At 41.9% G+C, this 18,664-nt stretch overlaps 1 protein-coding gene across 1 annotated transcript in view; it reads right to left on the reverse strand.

Moving 5' to 3' along the window:
- Window positions 1–18,664, reverse strand: part of GUCY1A2 (guanylate cyclase 1 soluble subunit alpha 2) — a 178,632-nt gene that overhangs the window by 150,629 nt on the left and 9,339 nt on the right. The window contains exons 2-3 of the mRNA XM_080377075.1: window positions 11,091–11,152; window positions 6,902–7,020 (exon numbers count right to left, since the gene is read on the reverse strand). Of these exons, the coding sequence (XP_080233201.1) occupies window positions 6,902–7,020; window positions 11,091–11,152 (181 nt within the window). The remainder of the gene's footprint in view (window positions 1–6,901; window positions 7,021–11,090; window positions 11,153–18,664) is intronic.

Raw genomic sequence — 18,664 nt, forward strand, 5'->3', positions numbered from 1 at the left:
ATCACCTGGTCTAATCTCAAGTAGACTAAGATCTGTCCTGGCATCTCCTTTCAACTTATTTCCTGCCTTCTTCAAATACAGTATTTCTCAGCAGTGGTGTGCTGTTATTATTTAATAGTTACCAGAATTATCCCAAATTTATTCCTCTTTAACTACAGAATATAGGTAAGAGCTGAGATTGTCTTAAGTTTCATAAAGGAAACACAGATCTTCAACTTTGATAAAAGTACAGAGAACAAAATACTTTTATAGAATTATGCCCTTTGCACTACATGAGGGAGCAGCCCTGCATGATATATTTAGGCATGAAGTGATTTGCTCTATATAAAGCAGCCTACAGCACACAGCTTTTCTGGTGGTGGCAAGCAAATGTCACCAAGAGCTAGAGCTCTATGAACCCTTGTACGAACAATGGATTCCACCTCCTCCTCAGTGTCTTGGGGATGCTGAATCCAGAAACATGATTTATCTCTGTGACAGGACAGGGCTGTGGGCCAGGATTCCACATAACTTATCCCCGGGGGATTCGGCAATCCTCACCACCTAACGGAAGATACCCAGAAAGATACTCATTTAGAAATAACGTAGTCCTCACAGCACTCTCAGAAGCAACACCAAGAGGACAAGCATTATTATCAACCTGCAAGTTAAGAATGCCTAACAAGAAAAATTGTTGCAATACATTTGAGTGCACATGGGGTGCTGACTTAGCAGCCACTGACGTCTGCTGTGCATTTCTAAGGAAAATAAGATAATTGTAGTAAGATTTTAGGAGCCAAATTTTTGTAACAGATGAAAAAGAATTCTGTTGTATAAATTGATTTCTTGAATAAAATAATGGAAAATAATATTTTTTCTGTATCTTAAGCAATGGGAATTCAGATAGGTGCAATTATTTCTCCAGGCCCCCTTCTTGAAACATCTACCTGATATAAGTGCATTTGTAACTTCAGGCTGTGCAACCAAGATGTTGCAAGTATTATTTATGCAGTATATATAGCATGGTGCTGCAGTATATACAATTTAGATATTGCAGTCTAATACACAAATAGGCTTTCAAAGACAACATTTCTTCCATGTTGTTAAAGACTGGGTGTGAACATCTGCTTTGCAAATTTTGCACAACAGATTTTTTTTTAGGGTATTTATGAATTTAGGTTACTTTTCATTAGTTTTACTGTCAAAGTTCTGACAGATTAGAGTTCCTCAGCAAGATGAAATAGGCTCCAAAGGAAATACTGGTGCCATTTAAAAGTAAACAGGTAACTCCCTTTTTTTTTTTTTTTTTTTTTTTTTTTATGAAGGACTGAAATAAAAGTGAAAAATAGTTCATGTCCAAAAAAGCTACAATAATTGTGTGCAGTGTTTGGGAAAAGTATTTGGAGGAGGTGAGGTGAAGGTGAAGGTAAAATTTTTATCTAGTTTGTGCATTTGGGATGTGAGAAACATCATGTGATATATCAAGTACACAGTGGGGTTGAAAAATGAAAACTGAGCATTTCTTTATCACTTCATAAAGCTCAATAATATTGACCTGCCCAAAAGATATGCAGGAGACAGGTCATGAAGGCTTTACATCCCAAAATACATTCTTTACAGAAGGATTTACAAACTAACAAAAATAGTTTTCATCCATATTTTCCTGTTGCCAGCATTTTCATTTGCAACTACCTGGAATTCTTCAGCTTTATTCTGACTAGCTGCAATTCAGTTAAAATGCACACTCTAATCTTACTTGAAATCAAACTATTTTAAATGATGGGGACAAAAGCAGTCCCAAACAAGATTTATCTGTCGTTGCTCAAAATGCTGAATGTACAAATGGTATGAAAGCATCTTTGCTTTAAGAAGGTTAAAATCTGAATAGCATGACATATGTTTTAAAGTATTTTAAAAAACCTTGTTATCTCCATTATACAGATGGGAAACTGAGGCACAGAAAGAATAAAAACTCACCCAAGGTTAAACAAGAAATCTCTTCAGATATAATCTTTCTCTCTAACATACCTCAGCATAAATTTGTAGTCACCTGATAAAGAAATGTGGTAGTCATTCACATAATATACTTCATCATAGGAATATTTTCCTTATAATTATTTCTAAAATAAATTCAAACTAACACCACCAATCTGCTCTGAACACAGCTTAGCTAGCCAGCTGTGTCCTGTCAACAGGATAAAACATACCAGCACTTATTCTTTGAAACATTTTATTTCCACCTAGGAACCTTATAAAGGCTCTCTTTAGAAGCTAGGATTTCTTTTTTGATTTTTCCAACTTCCAATATACAGTCACTTGTTTGTCCTTTGGATGATAGGACCAGGGAAGTGATTGTCCCCCTGTCTTCACCACTGGTGAGGCTGCACCTCAAATACTGGGTCCAGTTTTGGGCCCCTCACTACAAGAAAGACATCGAGGTGGTAGAGGATGTCCAAAGAAGGGCAATGAAGCTCGTGAAGGGTCTGGAGAACAAGTGTTGTGTGGAACAACTGAGGGAACTGGAGTGTTTAGCCTGGAGAAAAGGAGGCTCAGGGGATCTTATCACTTTCTACAGCTACCTGAAAGGCAGGTGTAGCAAGGTAGGATGTTGGTCTCTTTTCCCAAGTTACAAGTCATAGGACAAGAGGAAACAGCCTCAAATTGTGCCAGGGGAGGTTTAGATTAGATATTAGGAAACATTTATTCACTAAAGGGGCTGTCAAGCATTGGGACAGGCTGCCCAGGGAAGTGGTTGAATCACCATCCCTGAGGGTATTTAAAAGACGTGTAAATGTGGTGCTTAGGGACATGGTTTAGTGGTGGACTTGGCAATGCTGGGTTAATGGTTGGGCTCAATGATCTTAAAGGTCTTTTCCAACCTGAATGATTCTATGACTCTATATGCTTATGAAGGACACTTTAAAAGTATGCATGCACCTATTAAAGAAATCAGTCTGTCATAAAGCTCTCTGGACTATTTTGGTAAGGATACCAAATTAAATTAAACATTCCAGTCTCAGAAGCTGTCACCGCAAAGGAAAGCTTGCCATTGATCTGGTGTCAGACATGGTTTACAGTATGTGAGCATGACGGATGTGGCTCCCTTAATTACAGTGGATTAAAGCAGGAAGAGTTCTATTGATGTCTGGCAGGAACAACTCAGTGAGGAGATAAGACAATCAGGTCCTTCCACTACAGAAATATTGTGTCACACTTTAGTGATGACTTCACAGGAGGAAAATTCCAGTATTCATACATGATAGATCACATGCATCGAGCTGAACATACAGCTTGCAGTCAGCACTTTCCTGTGAGCGGTGCAAGGACCAGGACCACAGTGCAAGGCACCTGCTCACAGTCTTCCAAGCTGACTAATGATCTCAGAATTTGCTGTCTTCTGATGAGTAAGAAATGCCAAATGACTATTTTAGAGGCAGTTAGGGGCAGTTAGCAGAGGGCAGTTAAGAGAGGTAATTCATGTCGGCATTATCTAAGGTAAGAGAGCAGGAAGTTGCTTCCAAGCACCTTTAAAAAACCACTTTCTTCCAGCCCTAGACAGCAAGCCCCTGTTACCATTCATGTAAATAAACTGAAAGCCAGATTTGGTTCAACAGTTTCTCCAGCCTCCATCACAGTCAGATTCATTCTTGTCTCTTGTCTCAGCAATGCCAATTGCTTTAGGTACATACCCCAGTGATTATGGCCTTCTTGCATAGAAGCAGCTCTCACTAACCCTTATTCAACCAGAAAAATAACTGCATATGTGAGAATTAATTACACAGACTCCACTAATTATTTACCTGTTCCAGATAAGAGGGAAAGAACCTTTTAAATTATGTCAGTGTTTTGTTCATGTTGATTTTTTTTTTGTTATGAACTTAAATTCATTCTTTAAAAGGTGAGTTTTTCCAAGAGTAAGTCTGTACAAACTTATTTTCAACAAATTCTACTTTAATAATTCCCCAAGACAGTAACATCTAGATGTTATCCCTATACTGTAAACCCAAGAGTTCAGTCTGCCCCCAACACACATATACTGTAAGGGTATCACTGAATAAACAGGCTGCACATTACTCAGCCATGCTAAGGGACCAGGACTAACATAATAATTTTAAAGCACTCTGAAGATGAAAAAGTATTCATAATTATTTCTTAAAACACATACTTTGTGTCATGGTGAAATAAGTAGTGAGTGTCTAAAATTTTAAAATTTTGTAATATTTATATGCATGTGATAACGTGAAAATTCTTTGCTTTGCATGAGTCCTGCTTATCACTCATAACATTTGTTTCTGAGAGTTAGAATTCAATTATTTCAAAATGCAAACAACAAAAAAAGGTAATACTGGACATATTTAAAATTTAATATGTTCTAAATTCTTTCCATGACCAAATGTGCAAAGTGCCAAGTACCATCTCTTCCCAGCAACAGGTAAAGGCCCTCAGAACCTCCCTGACAGCACCTAGCATCTTGCAGAATAAGGCACCTGACACCAAAAAAAGGCATTTTGAATGTCAGTGAAACACAATCATCTCTAAACTAAAACATGTTAGCTGTTTCATAGAATATACCAAATCTGTTTAATAGTTTGAGATAGAAAAGACAGACATAAAATGCATATACCTCCAAAAGGATTTTAAGTCAGCAGGATACAATAGTCCAGACCACAATGTGGGCAGACTATCACCTTACCGTATTCCCCTGACATGGAAGGTAAAACACATCTGTAAATGTCACACAAGGTCAGATTTCAGTGTTGTGCCTCCTGCTGAAGAAAGTCTCTCTAACTGCATAATCCCATAAAAATGTCACAGGTTTATACTGTATATTACCTGCTGAAAGAAAACTTACTATGAACCATAATGCCATCTTTCATGCCTTCGACCTCAACTTCAGCAGCCTACCAAGACCTCAAATGGAAGAGCAAAGAGGGTTTCAGCATCACAAAAAGTACAGCCCCAAGTGTTGTGAGTGCTATACAAAAGTTCAGGGAAAAAAAAGCTCAGTACTCAACTAGCAAAAAAGCAAAACAGCTGCTTTACATTAGCTGGGCCAGAATCAGAGAGGCTTTCAAGCTGGGAGAGACCCCATAGGTTGCCTGGTCATGCAGGCCAGGTTGCTCATAGCTTTACCCAGCTTGGGTTAGAAGCCTCCAAGGAGAGAGACTGCACACAGGTTGCTTCTCTGGGCAATCTGACTCTGCCTGATTGTTCTGATGGGGAAAAATACCCAGTCTGAACATCTCCTGTTTCAACTTAGGCCAGCTGTCTCTTCCCCTCCCATGCTGCATCACTGTGAAGAGCCCAGCTCCCTCTCCTGGAGGACCTCCCCAGAGCTCAGTAGCCCCCAGTGGGGCTGCTGTTAGGTCCTCTCAAAGCCATCACAGCTGCAGGCTGAACAAGCCCAGTTCCTTCCTCCAGCCTCTCCTCACAGGGCAGGTACACTAGCCCCTACCATCTTTGTGGCCTCAGCTGAACTCCCTCTGGTTTATCAACTTCTCTATGGCTTTGGGCTCCCAACATTGGGTTCAGTAATCCAGATCTGGACTAACGAGTACTGAGTAGAGGGGGATCATGAGTCCTTTCAATATGTATCTCTGCTCCTGCTCATACAGCCCAGGCTGCCCTTGCCATCTTTGCTGCCAGGACTCGCCACTGGCCCATGTCCTGTTTGCTGGCCACCAGGACACCCAGGGCCTTTCCCACAGGGGAACAACTGCAACAATGCTTCATTTGCAAACTCCATGAAAGCAGTAGCTGGCAAATGACAGTGCTCCACAGTGGACACTGGATAGCAGCATGCACACAGACAACTACAACAGCTCAGTCACTGGGCTGCAGGTGGGTGAGCTGTGGTTACCTGACCTCAGGACTGAGCCCAAACATGCATAATACTGATAAACTCACATCAACCAACACGACCACATTGGTATTACTTTCTTATTAGCAGATGGCATAATTGTGTATAATTAATATATGAGAACACATCATGTCTGTCTTAGAATTTACTTGAAGAGTTATTGACAGTTAGTATAGTCTTGGAAGCAGAGCTGTGTAACATCAGTTTTGCTACACTGCAAATGACTATCACAGATAATTCAGGAATTACTGCTTTGAAACAATTATCTTTAAAACCAGTTACAACTTTTCTTCCTTACAGTCCCCTCCCTGTAAAGTGTAGACCAGTGCCCAGTAGTTAAAGCTCAGTCTGTAAAGTTTACTCTAAAATAAAAAATATGATCAGTTTCATAGAAGTGGAACAGTCAAAACAATACCAGTCAAAAAATTAAGTTTAGGGTCAAGCTCTTCCCCTTTGTTTGATTTGTTTGGTTTTGACTTTTATTGTACATTTGTATTAGCAACATAGGTCTGACTGAAAAGCAGTAAACCTTACTAACAGCTAAGAAGAGAATAAGCTGGATAAATCATATGAATGGATGCAGACAGCTATCTAATTTGGACACCTATTAAGTGTTCTTCAATAAGAATGTAAGTTTCCAGAATGTTTCATGTCTCAGGTGTATCCTGCTGTGTTTCCAGGCCCTCTGTCCACCAGTCCATAGACAGTAAGACTATCTTTTGTTCTGTAGAACCCCTATAAAACCTCTTGATATAATTCCAACATCAAGGCCTGCACAGATGCAAGTCCATTTGGACTCAAAGCCTTTGCAACTTCCCTTAATCATTGGGTATTGCATAACACACCTCCACTGATTCCACTGAAAAATCAGACTAGATCGTCTCAAAGGCACAAAATTTATGTAGAAAAGGAAACAAATGTAGTAACAGCACACTGATATGTAGCTGCATCCTAAATTTCCTTTGTTGGAGCAAAAATTCCTTCGTTCATTGTTGGTATTAGGATGGTCAATAAACTTTCCCTCCAACTAAAGGAAAAAAATTCCCTTGAAAAAATACATACCAAGTACATTAGCTGTACACTGGAGAATTCCTGAGACATCTTCAGTTTCTTCATTGCCAGAGCAGTCTGTATAGGAGCATCTGTTTGATATATTGTGAAAGTTCTCTGCATCCCTGTAACTACAGTAAAAAAAGTAAAAAAGTTATAGCATCTCCTTTTACAAACACAAAGTTGACACGTCTTTCAGAAATGGTGGTAAAGTATGCCTTTAGCCTCCCTTGTCTCATCCTTCTTCTCGCCCTCCATCATCCCATTTCCATTTGTGCATTATCACACAGAGATGACACTGCATTAGTAGCCTGGGTATCTCAAGTATTGTATTAGAATCTGGAATATTATCTGTAATGAGAATGAAGACGGGAAAAAAAGAGCTGAGGCATGAGAGAAGGGTTTTGCACTTATCTGTCATGTATCATTCCAACTGAGGTGTTTTCTATAACGAAGTTGTACAGTAAACTCCAAGTAAGATGTTTATGAGGTAATGATGAGTATCTAATATGAAAAATAAATCTTCCAAATCACATTACATTAGCACTGCAAGTATAAAACCTGGCTTTCTCTGTGAATTATCTTCTGAAAAGATCTTAGCCAAAAGAAGGATGTCAAGCTGCAACTCACTGTGCTATCACAAATAAAGTTTATCTTACTGCTTGTTAAAGAAAAATTAAAAAGAATACCACCACTCATGAAAGGCACAGACTTATGGTCCAACAAGCAAAGAAAGCAGCTACCATCAAAATTTTTCTATTTTATTTAGATCTGGTGGATTATTTTTCCTTAATTCAACAGAAACAGAACAGAAGCTGAAACTGTTTAAAGCAAAGCTTCAGGCAGGTGATAATGAGGACAGAAGAGGGAACGCAAGTGAAGAAAATATTGCAGCAGAGTGATAACGCACTTGGCAAAATATACAATTGATTTTGCTCAACGCACAGAGAAAAGCTTTTCTGATGAGTTTTTTATTAACATTTTTATTATGCTTTCATACTTTGTACTTCAACAGTCATGAACAGCAGTTTTAAGGACTGGACTCTTTCTGGTTAACGTCTGCAAAATCTCAGCACGTGGGTTGCCAGCAACCGTGGAAAAGGACTAGAAAGACTTCAGAGCTGTGCATCAGATTACCCCGAACAGGGAATTGGATTATCCACATGGAATAAAGGCTCATATTACACAAGGAAAACCCGGTGCTATGGGCTGCCGGTACACTCTGCAGGGAGCTGCGTGGTCTGTACCACTTCCCGGGTCTCCAGCAATGCCAGGCCATGTGCTGGGCAGAAGGCCATGTCCTGACACGCTGTCCGAGCTGACCCAGAGCCCAACCTCACAGCCCAACCCCTCCGCCACACCAGGAGGCCAGGCCTCTTCAGCCAGTGTCACCAGCCCCCTGGATGACACCACAGCCACTCCTCACCTCTGATCTTGAGAGTCAACAAGGCTCGGTGCTGGTCCTGCACTTGGGTCCCAACAGCCCCATGCAGTGCTACAGGCCTGGCCTGGCAGAAAAGGACCTGGGGATGCTGGCTGACAGCCAGCTGCGTGCCCAGGTGGCCAAGAAGGCAAATAGCATCCTGGCTTGTATCAGAAATAGTGTGGCCAGCAGGACAAAGGAAATTATTGTCCCCCTGTACTGGGCACTGGTGAGGCCGCATCTCAAATCCTGGGTTCAGTTTTGGGCCCCTCACTACAAGAAGGACACTGAAGTGCTGGAGCGTGTCCAGGGAAGGGCAACGGAGATGGTGAAGGGTCTGGAGCACAAGTCTGATGAGGAGCAGCTGGGGGAGCTGCGGGTGTTCAGCCTGGAGAGGAGGAAGCTGAGGGGAGACCTTATCGCTCTCTACAGCTGCCTGAAAGGGGGGTGTGGGCAGGTGGGGGTCAGTCTCTTCTCCCAAGTAATCAGCAATAGGATGAGAGGAAATGGCCTCAAGTTGCACTAGAGGAGGTTTAAAATGGATATTAACAAAAACATTTCTTCACCAAAAGGGTTGTCAAACATTGGAACAGGCTGCCCAGGGAAGACGTTGAGTCACCCTCCCTGGAGGTATTTAAAAGTCATGTAGATGTGGTGTTTAGGAACATGGCTCAGGGGTGGACTTACTTGGCAGCGCTTGGTTAATGTTTGGACTTCATTCATCTTAAAGGTCTTTTCCAACCTGAACAATTCTGTGATCCTATGATTCTCTCTTGACTGGGACAGGAGATCTGACAAACGTTTATGTTGTATGGGGTGTCGGTGCCCCGGCCCTGGCCGTGGGGCTGCAGGGGCCGCTGTGAGGCGCGGCCGGGGCTGCCCTGTGCTGGGCACAGCCGGTTCCCACCGGCGCCAGGGCCCCACCGCAGGGCACGGCCCCGCCCCGCAGCCAAGATGGCGGCACCTCTGGGAAAACAAAGAAGAGCAAAACACCTCATGAAGGTGTGAGGTGAGAGAGGAACTGAAAGGAACAGTCCTATGAACACTCAGGTCAGCGAAGAAGGAGGAGGAAGTGCTCCAGGTGTCAGAGCAGAGATTCCCCTGCAGCTCCTGGAGAAGATCATGGTGAAGCTGGTTGCCACCCTGCAGCCCATGGAGGATCACGGTTAGACAGATAGCCATCTGCAGCCCATGGAGAACCTCATGCCAGAGCAGGTGGATGTGCCCTGAAGGAAGCTGCAGCTTATGGAAGGCCTCTGCCAGAGGAGGCGATCGGCATGAGGGTGATGGAGAAGCAGAGACAAGCTGTTACAGACTGACCACCACCCCCATGCCCCCGCGCCGCTCAGGGCAGGAGAACATAGAGGCATTAAGAGCGCCTTTATCTCAACCCACAAGCTTTTTTCATCTTATTTTCTCCCCCTATCCTGTTGAGGGGGAGGGATAGAGCAGAGCAGCTGTGTAGGTGTCTGGCAGCTGGCCCAGGTCAACCCACAACAGTGTATACCAACAGTAAAGATCACAGGGCAGATCAAATATAGGACACCCGCTAAAGACAGATTCTACTTTAATCAACTCATACTGATGTTCAAGAAGTGGAGTCAGTGTATCATAAGTCACAGGTATTATAGGTTTTCAAAGTGACCCAGTTTTAAAGAATGGTTTTGTCCATTAAAGAAAGTACATCTAAGCCACGTGTGGCCATAAATAAAAAGCCACATTGTTACTGCGCACATGCTTTCCTCAAGGCACTGTATCATCCTCTGAAGTCTCCTAATGTGAGACTTCAAGCAATTTTTTCAGCAACCGAAAAAATTAGCAGCCAGAAGCCTTCTCCCCCTGCCTGCCCCGGTGGATGTCACAACTACCTGCCAAGACTGCCCTCAGGTGCCAGCCAGACTACTAATATTGCAGATGTCACCCACCGAGCTAGGGCTCCTTCTGAATGTTAACCAAACGTTGAGAAACAGGCAAGGACAATTCCTTCCAGTGCACCGAGATTTGAAACTATGTCACAAATTCTAAAAAGACCCTCAACACAGCTTGAAAAAAATTTTCCTTACATCTGTGTAATTAAATTCAGAGGACGGCATTCTTCATTTGTCATATGGCATGGCCATTTAATAGCTATAGACATGCAGCCATTGTATTCCAACTTTGTTAGGAAAAGTAAGTTGTCTGTGACAGTAAAAAACCTGTGCAGGTAAAGATGATACTTGTGCAGGTAAGGAAAAGGTTGAAATTATATTGTTTTAATCAATAGGGGAATGCCTTCAGTTTTCATGATGATAGTTACTATTACTTTATATTTATTCCTCTGTCATCAATTCATTTTCTTAATGAACTCTTAGGAGGTGGCTTTCAGCCCTGCTTCTGCAAAGAACAGGAAGTATATAACAGTGTATGCATGCAACAAGCACTGATGCAGAATTTTGCAGAATTCGGACCTCAGGTCCAGCATAAATAACATTTCCAGCAGTCTCAGCCAGCACTGTGAAAAGAAAATTGGAATAGACCTTACACTTTTACAAAAAGATGCCCTATTCTCTTTATATAGGAAACATTACTGTTAATGGAGCAGTCATGCACTTATGGAACTGCATGGAAGAAGGACTGGACAGCAGTTTACCATAAACATCCATAGTATGTATAGATACTTCAGAGCATCTCTAAGAATTTGAAAGAAAAATTAAAAAGCTTGTCATGCAAGGCTGTGACTTGGGAAGCGTATAACAAAACATTACCATGCACCTTTCACTACCTCACATTAACACTTACCCAATAACTTGATGCTCAAAATACTGCAGTGTCCGTTGAAGAGTTTGCCGAATGGTCTGAGGCTATGGAAAAATAATAAAAAAAAATTGTACAATTAGGGAAGTATAGTACAGTTTAATTAATAGACCTTTTCACACACTATGTTTCTCCAGTTTTACTCCTACTCATCTTCTACTTGCCAGATGCCCACTGCAATGACAGATAGGAAATATTATTCATTCGTTGTATGTTACTTCACCATTTAAATAGGTATGAATTTTACAATGTGACATAATACTGCTTACAAGACTAGTTGTGCATAACAAAGAAGCCAATTCACTGTTAGCTTTCAAAAAATATCACCCACAATTATCTCATTAATTTTAAATAATTAATTTACAACAGCCTGTAAGAAAATGCTATTATTTTGTGATGAAAGTACCATGAGGAAAAGGCTTTGGGTTTTTACTTTGTATGCTCCCTAGAGTACTTTATACAAAAGAATTTTACAAAGACACAGTTTATTTTGTCTTGCTTTCTTGACAAGCTATGACTCTTCAGTCATCTTTTTAAATTACCAGGAAACTCAAGTTCATCAAAAGAAAATCATTACATACTTCACATATTTCCATGCTATTTCATTTTAATAGGTGTTCACCAAACTAGGTATGTGCATATGTGTTTATTTCCATTATTAATACTACTACAATGTTCACCAAAATACATATGCATGTATAAATGTTTATTTGCCCTGCTATAATGCTGCTGAGGCTGTTATTAGTTTGAGTTAATTCATGAGAGATCTTTGGGCAAACAAAGCAAATGTGAAATCTGTGTCATTCTCTTTTGAATTTTCCAAGTCCCTTACAGCAAAACATCATTCTTCCAAACTGACAAGTTTCTATCAAATCTGAAGTTTTTCACCTGTCCATTTTGTCCTGGTGCCAGAGGTCAGATAAAGGTACACAACTGGGATTTATAAGCCTGTATCAGAAGTACACAGGGATATTTTGATTAGACTTGCAGCAGTAGACAAATTTTAGAGATATTTGGTATTTCCCTATCTTTTGGAAAAGACATGTAATTGTTTTGGAAAGTAATAGCTGAAATATCCCTTAATTAGAGGAATTTCATTATAAAAATGCCATCATCTTTGAAAGTCTCGGATTTTGCTTACTGCTGTACAGATTCAGCTGTTCAAGAGCTGAGCTTTCTATCTACTTTTGCTCCTGAGTTTGCAGAAGGAGGTATCTGGTACATGTTTTGATGATGGCAGGAATGAAAAAGCATGTAACAGGCTGCACTAGCTTTGTAAAATTGTAAAAATTTATTTTTTAATATGAATTATTGTATGAATATGTGTACCCTTTTGAGTTGAAATGTGTAGAAATGCAAGTGCTTAACAAAAGCATAAGGGGGCTGATAAGAAAGATTAAGAAAAACTTTTTAGCAGGGCCTCTAGCAATAGGGCAAGGGGTAACGGTTTTAAACTAAAAGAGGGTAGATCCAGACCAGATAAGGAAGAAATTTTTTACAATGAGGGTGGTAAAACACTGAAACTGGTTGCCCAGGGAGATGGTAGATGTCCCATCCCTGAAAACATTCAAAGTCAGGTTGGACATGGCTCTGAGCAACCCAATCTAGCTGAAGACATCCCTGCTCATGGCAGTGGGGTTGGACTAGATGACCTTTAGAAGTCCCTTTCAACCGAAACCATTCAATGATTCTTTGATTCTATGAACAAAAATAAGCTCAAAATAAATGTAAACCTTGAAAGACGGGGGGGGGGGGGGGGGGGGGGGGGGGGCTAATTCTGTATCAGATAATTACTTGTCTTCTCTGTGGGAGCTAAGTTTCCTGTGCTAAAAGGCATTAAAAGTTACATGTTCTCTTGCAAAACACAATGGAAGCACCACATGAATGAAACCATCACATTATCAAAAAACTATCCCCTTCTCAGTGGTATGGCAGATGTTGAAGTCCTTAGACCTGACGGGCTAAATATATTTCATGGAATGTTCTCACAGAGATTCAGAAGCTCTCCTGTGCTGAGCAGGCAGAAAAATCCATTCTTTACACATAGAAGATGTGTATTTTCCCACACTAGCAGCAAAGCAAAGCAAAATGGCTTTAAGCAAAGGGATCCAGACAGCTGCCATCTCCCATCTCCATAAAGCATTTCCCTCAGCCCCAATCCATAGAAAAAGAAGGTTCATAGTCCACCAGCAACTCCTCTGACATGAAATAGGGACTGGTAGAAATGTTTGATTGTTAAATTAAATCTCCCTTCTGGTTCTCCCAAAGTGCTTTTACAGCAAGCATATGGAAGGCAGCAATGCCGGGTACCGCAGCAGAGAGGAAGGAAAATAGCTTTTTGTCTTCTTAGGAGGTTTTGCAGCTTATGACACCTGAGTAATCCTCCATGGATTGTCTTTGCCTTTCTCATGGCTGATACACATATGTTGCACTCCTTAACCAGGGAAAAATCCTTTTGAATACCTCAAGATTTGACCATACAAGCAACCTCCAAATCCTGAGCTTATTTCATCAGTAGACCACCCTTCTCCTGCAGTGCTGAATGAAGAAAAAAAAAAGCAGCCCATGTTTAACCCTCCTGAAAGCTAAATCAGCTGCCTATCTGTTGTCAGACTATTTTATACAATCCGATGAACTCATACCCCTTTGCACTGGCATTTCCTATCTCAGAAATTAAGTATAGACAAAAAATAGGATTTACAATTAAAACACTGGTCATAAACAGAGTTCTATGTAATGTGCTCATAGCCAGTATGAAAACCGACCTGAGGAGTCACAAAGTCTTGCTTCATTTCTGACAAGAATTATTATGGCATGTCACTGTGCATGGTTAAAAAAACACTGTGCTCACCTTCTCAGTTTGCTGTATTTCATCGCTGGTAAATGTCATTTTTCTATAGATGTAACCCTGTAACTTGATGAAGGCTGTGACTAAAGAAAACAGAGCTTTATGACACCTGCTTATAGCTGCCTACGAGGGTAGTTTGGCATACTACCTCTTCCACTATGGACTATGCACTGCCCATGAGAGAGAGAGAGCGGGCAGGAAAACTTTTCCACCTCTTCTTTATACAAGGGCAAAACTGGACCAAGACAAAATAGCCGAACCTTCTCCTAGCAGCATGACACACACCATTTCTCCAAGAAGAATAGTTCTGCCATTCAGAGAGATAAAAGACAGCCTATAACAATACACGTCCTTCACCGCAGTGTAAGTCTGTGCCATGTTGGTACCCAGTGACACTTAGTTACTGGAGAGGTTTTAAAGCTTCATGACCACTTAAAATGAAAGTTCTAATACAAATGTAAAATAGCAACAATTACCTAAACCCGTAAAAATTAACAATTAAATTTGACCATAATAAATATTTGGTATAATTTCCTATTACAAAAGGAATAGTCACATCGTTTCATGTTTCTAAGGGCAAATGACATTACAACATGTCAGTATTGCTAACTGTAAATTAATCCAAGAACTGTCATACCAGATCATATCCAAGCTCCATCTGGAATGATGACATATAAGGTACAAGGAAACACTGAAGATATTGAGACTGATCTCTTGCATGTCAAGGGCCACAGTACTTCCCTGAATTCACTCTAAACCCAGAGACCAGGCCATGGCTAACTCTGGTGTGTCAGAATAAATTGTAACATGTCACCAAATTAATGAATCATACAGGTTTGAAGGAATCTCTGGAGGTCTTCTAGTCCAGTCTCCTGCTCAAAGTAATTTGAGTTACAACTGCTTGCTCAAGTCCTTCTCCAGATAAATTTTGAGCATCTCCAAGATTGGTGATCCCACAACCTCTCTGAGTAGCCTGTGCCAGTGTTTGAACACCTTCATGACATTTTTTTTTCTTTATACTGATTTGAAAATTCCCATCTTCCAGCTTTGTTGCCTGTCATCCTTCCACTGTGCACCCCTGTGAAAAGACTGGCTCCATCTTCTCTACACACCCTGATCAAGTAGCTATAGGCTGCAACAAGATACCCCCAAAGCTCTCTCTTAAAAGGTGAACAGATGCAGCTCCCCCAGCCTCTCCTCAGATGTCACATGCTCCATCCCCTCACCATGCTGGTAGTCCTCTGCTGGCTCTAGTATCAATCCCCAAGGGATATGCAGAGGCAACTGGTTACTAATTCAGCTTTGTGACTCTGATGGCCACCTTTTGAGTCCTTAGGTCCAGTCAATATTCCAGCCACCTTATCATTCACTTAGCAGTCCAGTTCTCACCAGTATGGCTTTAATGACACTATGGGACACCATGCCAAAGACTTTCCTAAAGTCTGGGTAGACAGCATCCCTTCATCCATCAAGCCAGTCATTATAGAAGTCAATCAGATTGGTCAGGCACAATTCATTCTCAGTAAAGGGCATAGAAATGTGTAAAGGGTGTTAAAGGAATAAAGGGGTAAAATTTGTCCTGGCTGTTCCCAATCACTATCTCATCCTTTCCTGTGCTAAGAAAAGGCTTCCAAAAGGATTTGCTTCATAACCTTCCCAAGCTATTGAGGTCACACTGATTGGTCTGTAGTTCCCTGGATCCTCCTTGTCCTTCTTGATGCTGGATGTGATGTTTGCCTTTTTCCAGTCATGAAGTACCTCCCCTGATTGCCATGACTGGGGAGGCTTTCCTATCTCCATTCCTGCATGCTCAGGTAATGTCTCAATATCCCTCCAGAGCATCCCATCCCTGCTTCCAACTTTCATAGACACGGTTTTTTGCATTTGAGCAAATGAACTGTTCCTGTGCTTTGAGGAGGGTGTCAAAGGGTTCATGAAGATCAACTAGCTTCTTGTGCCTGTTTACCTTACAGGCTAGTTGCCCATTGGATCCTGCCAAGAAGATCTATGAAGTCAAAATTTGCTCTCCTGAAGTATGAGGTTGTGATTCCACTTATTTGTGTTTCCCACTTCTTTCAGTATTTTGAACCCCAGCATCTCCTAACCACTGCAGCCAGGGCTGCCCTCAACCTTTTCATACCTTCACCTAGTTCTTTCTTGTTTGTGAGCAATAGCCCTAGCAGGGTATCCCCCCTTGTCAGCTCACTGATCACCTGCAATACGAAATTGTCCTTAGCACGCTCCAAAAATCTCCTGTGTTGCTTGTGCTCAGATCTATTGCCCACCTAGTGGATTTTAGGTTGACTGAAGTCCCCCATGAGTACAAAAGCCTACCATTTTGAGGCTTCATCCAGCTGTCTAAAGGCCTCCTCTGCTTTCACTTCTTGACCAGCCAGTGTATAGAAGATGTACCACCACACCAACCCTGCTCATTCATCCTCTGCTCCTGACGCTCACACTCTGGGCCAGCTTGCTGTCAAAATGTAGCTGCCCATGCACTGCTGCCACCCCTTTGCATAGAGCATAAGCTCCTGCTCCTCACCTTCCCAACCCATCCTTCCTAAAGAGTCTGTGTCCCATCTCCTGCAGTATTCCCATCCTGAGAGCCATTTTGCACAAGAATGCGTGCAACCCCACAGTAGGTCCAAGCTCTGTGGCAGCGTGGAGATATCTAATGCCACCTGTTTGCTCCCCATGCTGCCTGCATTTGGGCACAGGCACTTGGGGTGGGCTCCCAGTGATGCCACTTTCATGAAGTGAGCCCAAGAGCCTCTTCCATCTTGTTGTTCCCCTTATACTTCTTCAGAAGTTCCCCCTTCAGAGAATGAAAACCCTTCCCCAACAAGCATAGTTTAAAGCCCTCCTCAGAAACTTATGAAGCCTGTTAGCAAAGACACTCTCACCTCCTCAAAGAGTGCCCCATGCCCACGGAGATGGAAGCCCTGCCATCAACGCCAGCAACACAGCCATGGATTGCCTTACAAGATGTGTCTGCTCCAACCAGAGCCTTTCCCTCTCACCAGCAGGATCAAGGACACACCAGCTGGGCATCCATACCCTTTGCCTGTGCTCTCAGCCATGCAGTCACTCCCCATATACTCAAGGTCTCCCCTGGCAGTCTCATAGGTGCCCATGTGGATGAGCAGCAGAGGTCATAGTCAAGAGATAAACTATCTTTGGAGCCTCTTTGCAACACTATGTCCAAGCTCTTGGCAAGCAGCAAACCTCCTGAGACGGCAAGGCAGACTAGCAGATGAGTGCCTCTGTCTCTTCAGGAGAGAATTTCTGACACCTACCACCTTCCTTTTCTTGAAGCCTCCAAGGGTGGAGGCTCAGCTGGCTCTGATGCCTCATCCCAAAGAAAGTCATCTCTTCCACCTCTTCCCAGGGCACTGTATCTGCTCTGTAACTGCTGAACCAAAGGAGGAAAAGAGACCTTAGTTTTGTTGTCTGAAGTAACAAACCTCCAGCCTCCACCCTTGACCCTCAAGGGTTATCTCTATTTTTTCCTCCTTCCTTTCAACATGGGGCTCAGGTTCTTGGCTCTGCAAGGCCTCTGGAAAGACCTGTCCATCCTACTTGATGCATACAGTCTGCTCACTATCTACTACAGCTCTCCTACCTGGCACCTCACTGCTCTAACCAGAACACCCTGCTGTTGCACACCAGTGGGCAGCAATCCTGACCTGACAGTGGCAGCCCTACCATGACAGCCTCTCTGACTCTGCCAGCTGCCACTGTTTGCAGGATGCACTTGTAGAAAAATCTGCCTTTCTTGCTAGACCTCACCCTGCTCTCCCAGTAGTAGAAAACTGGTTCAAGACCTGAAAGCTAGAGAAGTAAGAGCTCTTCAAAAGCACTTCTATGACCACCTGGAGAAACCTTTATGAAGATATTTGTCTAAATTATCTTGAAGTATTCCAGGGTTGGTTTGTGTTTTTTTTTTTAAATTCAGACAACTTCCTTTGAGAAAGGATTCCAGTCTAAACATTGTGTACAACATTCTTGTTTCCTTTCTTGAGTTTAGTTTTCTCTTATTTTAACTTCATTGTCTCCAGTTTTGGAGACAAAGGGGAGATGATTTCCACTTTAATTGCATTAAAGAAATGCAATTAAATGTTAGAAATATCTTTCCTAAGGTAATCAAATGTAAGCTTTTCAATCTCTCAGAGGACACAGACTTTAGCCTATACCCTAGCCATTTTCTGTTGCCTCTGAAATGTCTTTCATTTGATTGCAACACCTTCGGAAATAAACAGTAGGGCTCATCTGCCCAAGTGTAAGCATGCAAAGTGATTAATTTTATCCTATAGCTGGCATCTAACACATGCCTGAGGACTCAGTCTTTGGAAATACCAATTTCTTTCATCTAGAAAAGACGCTGAGCGATTGCTTTTGTCTTTGACATCTTTTAAATGTTTAAGTAAGCACAAACAAACGCCACCCTGAGGTGACAGAACTGCACACAGTAGCCCAGATGACTCAAAGTTTACATAAATGCAGTTTCAAATTCTCCATCCCATTCCTTTTTCATCCTAAGCAAAACAGATAGAATTAGAGAAGAAAGGGACTACATGAAACAGGGAGGTCTAGCCAAGAGAGCAGCCAGGTACATAGACAGTTTCTCCTTAACCCTAACAAAGCCTCAAAGATTTTTCCTGGTAAAAGCTAAGTGGCTCCTAGCTGAGCCTCAAAAGCGCTTCAGCAGTGA

Source organism: Falco punctatus, assembly GCF_963210335.1.
Source record: "Falco punctatus genome assembly, chromosome: 2".
Taxonomy (NCBI): Eukaryota; Metazoa; Chordata; class Aves; order Falconiformes; family Falconidae; genus Falco; species Falco punctatus.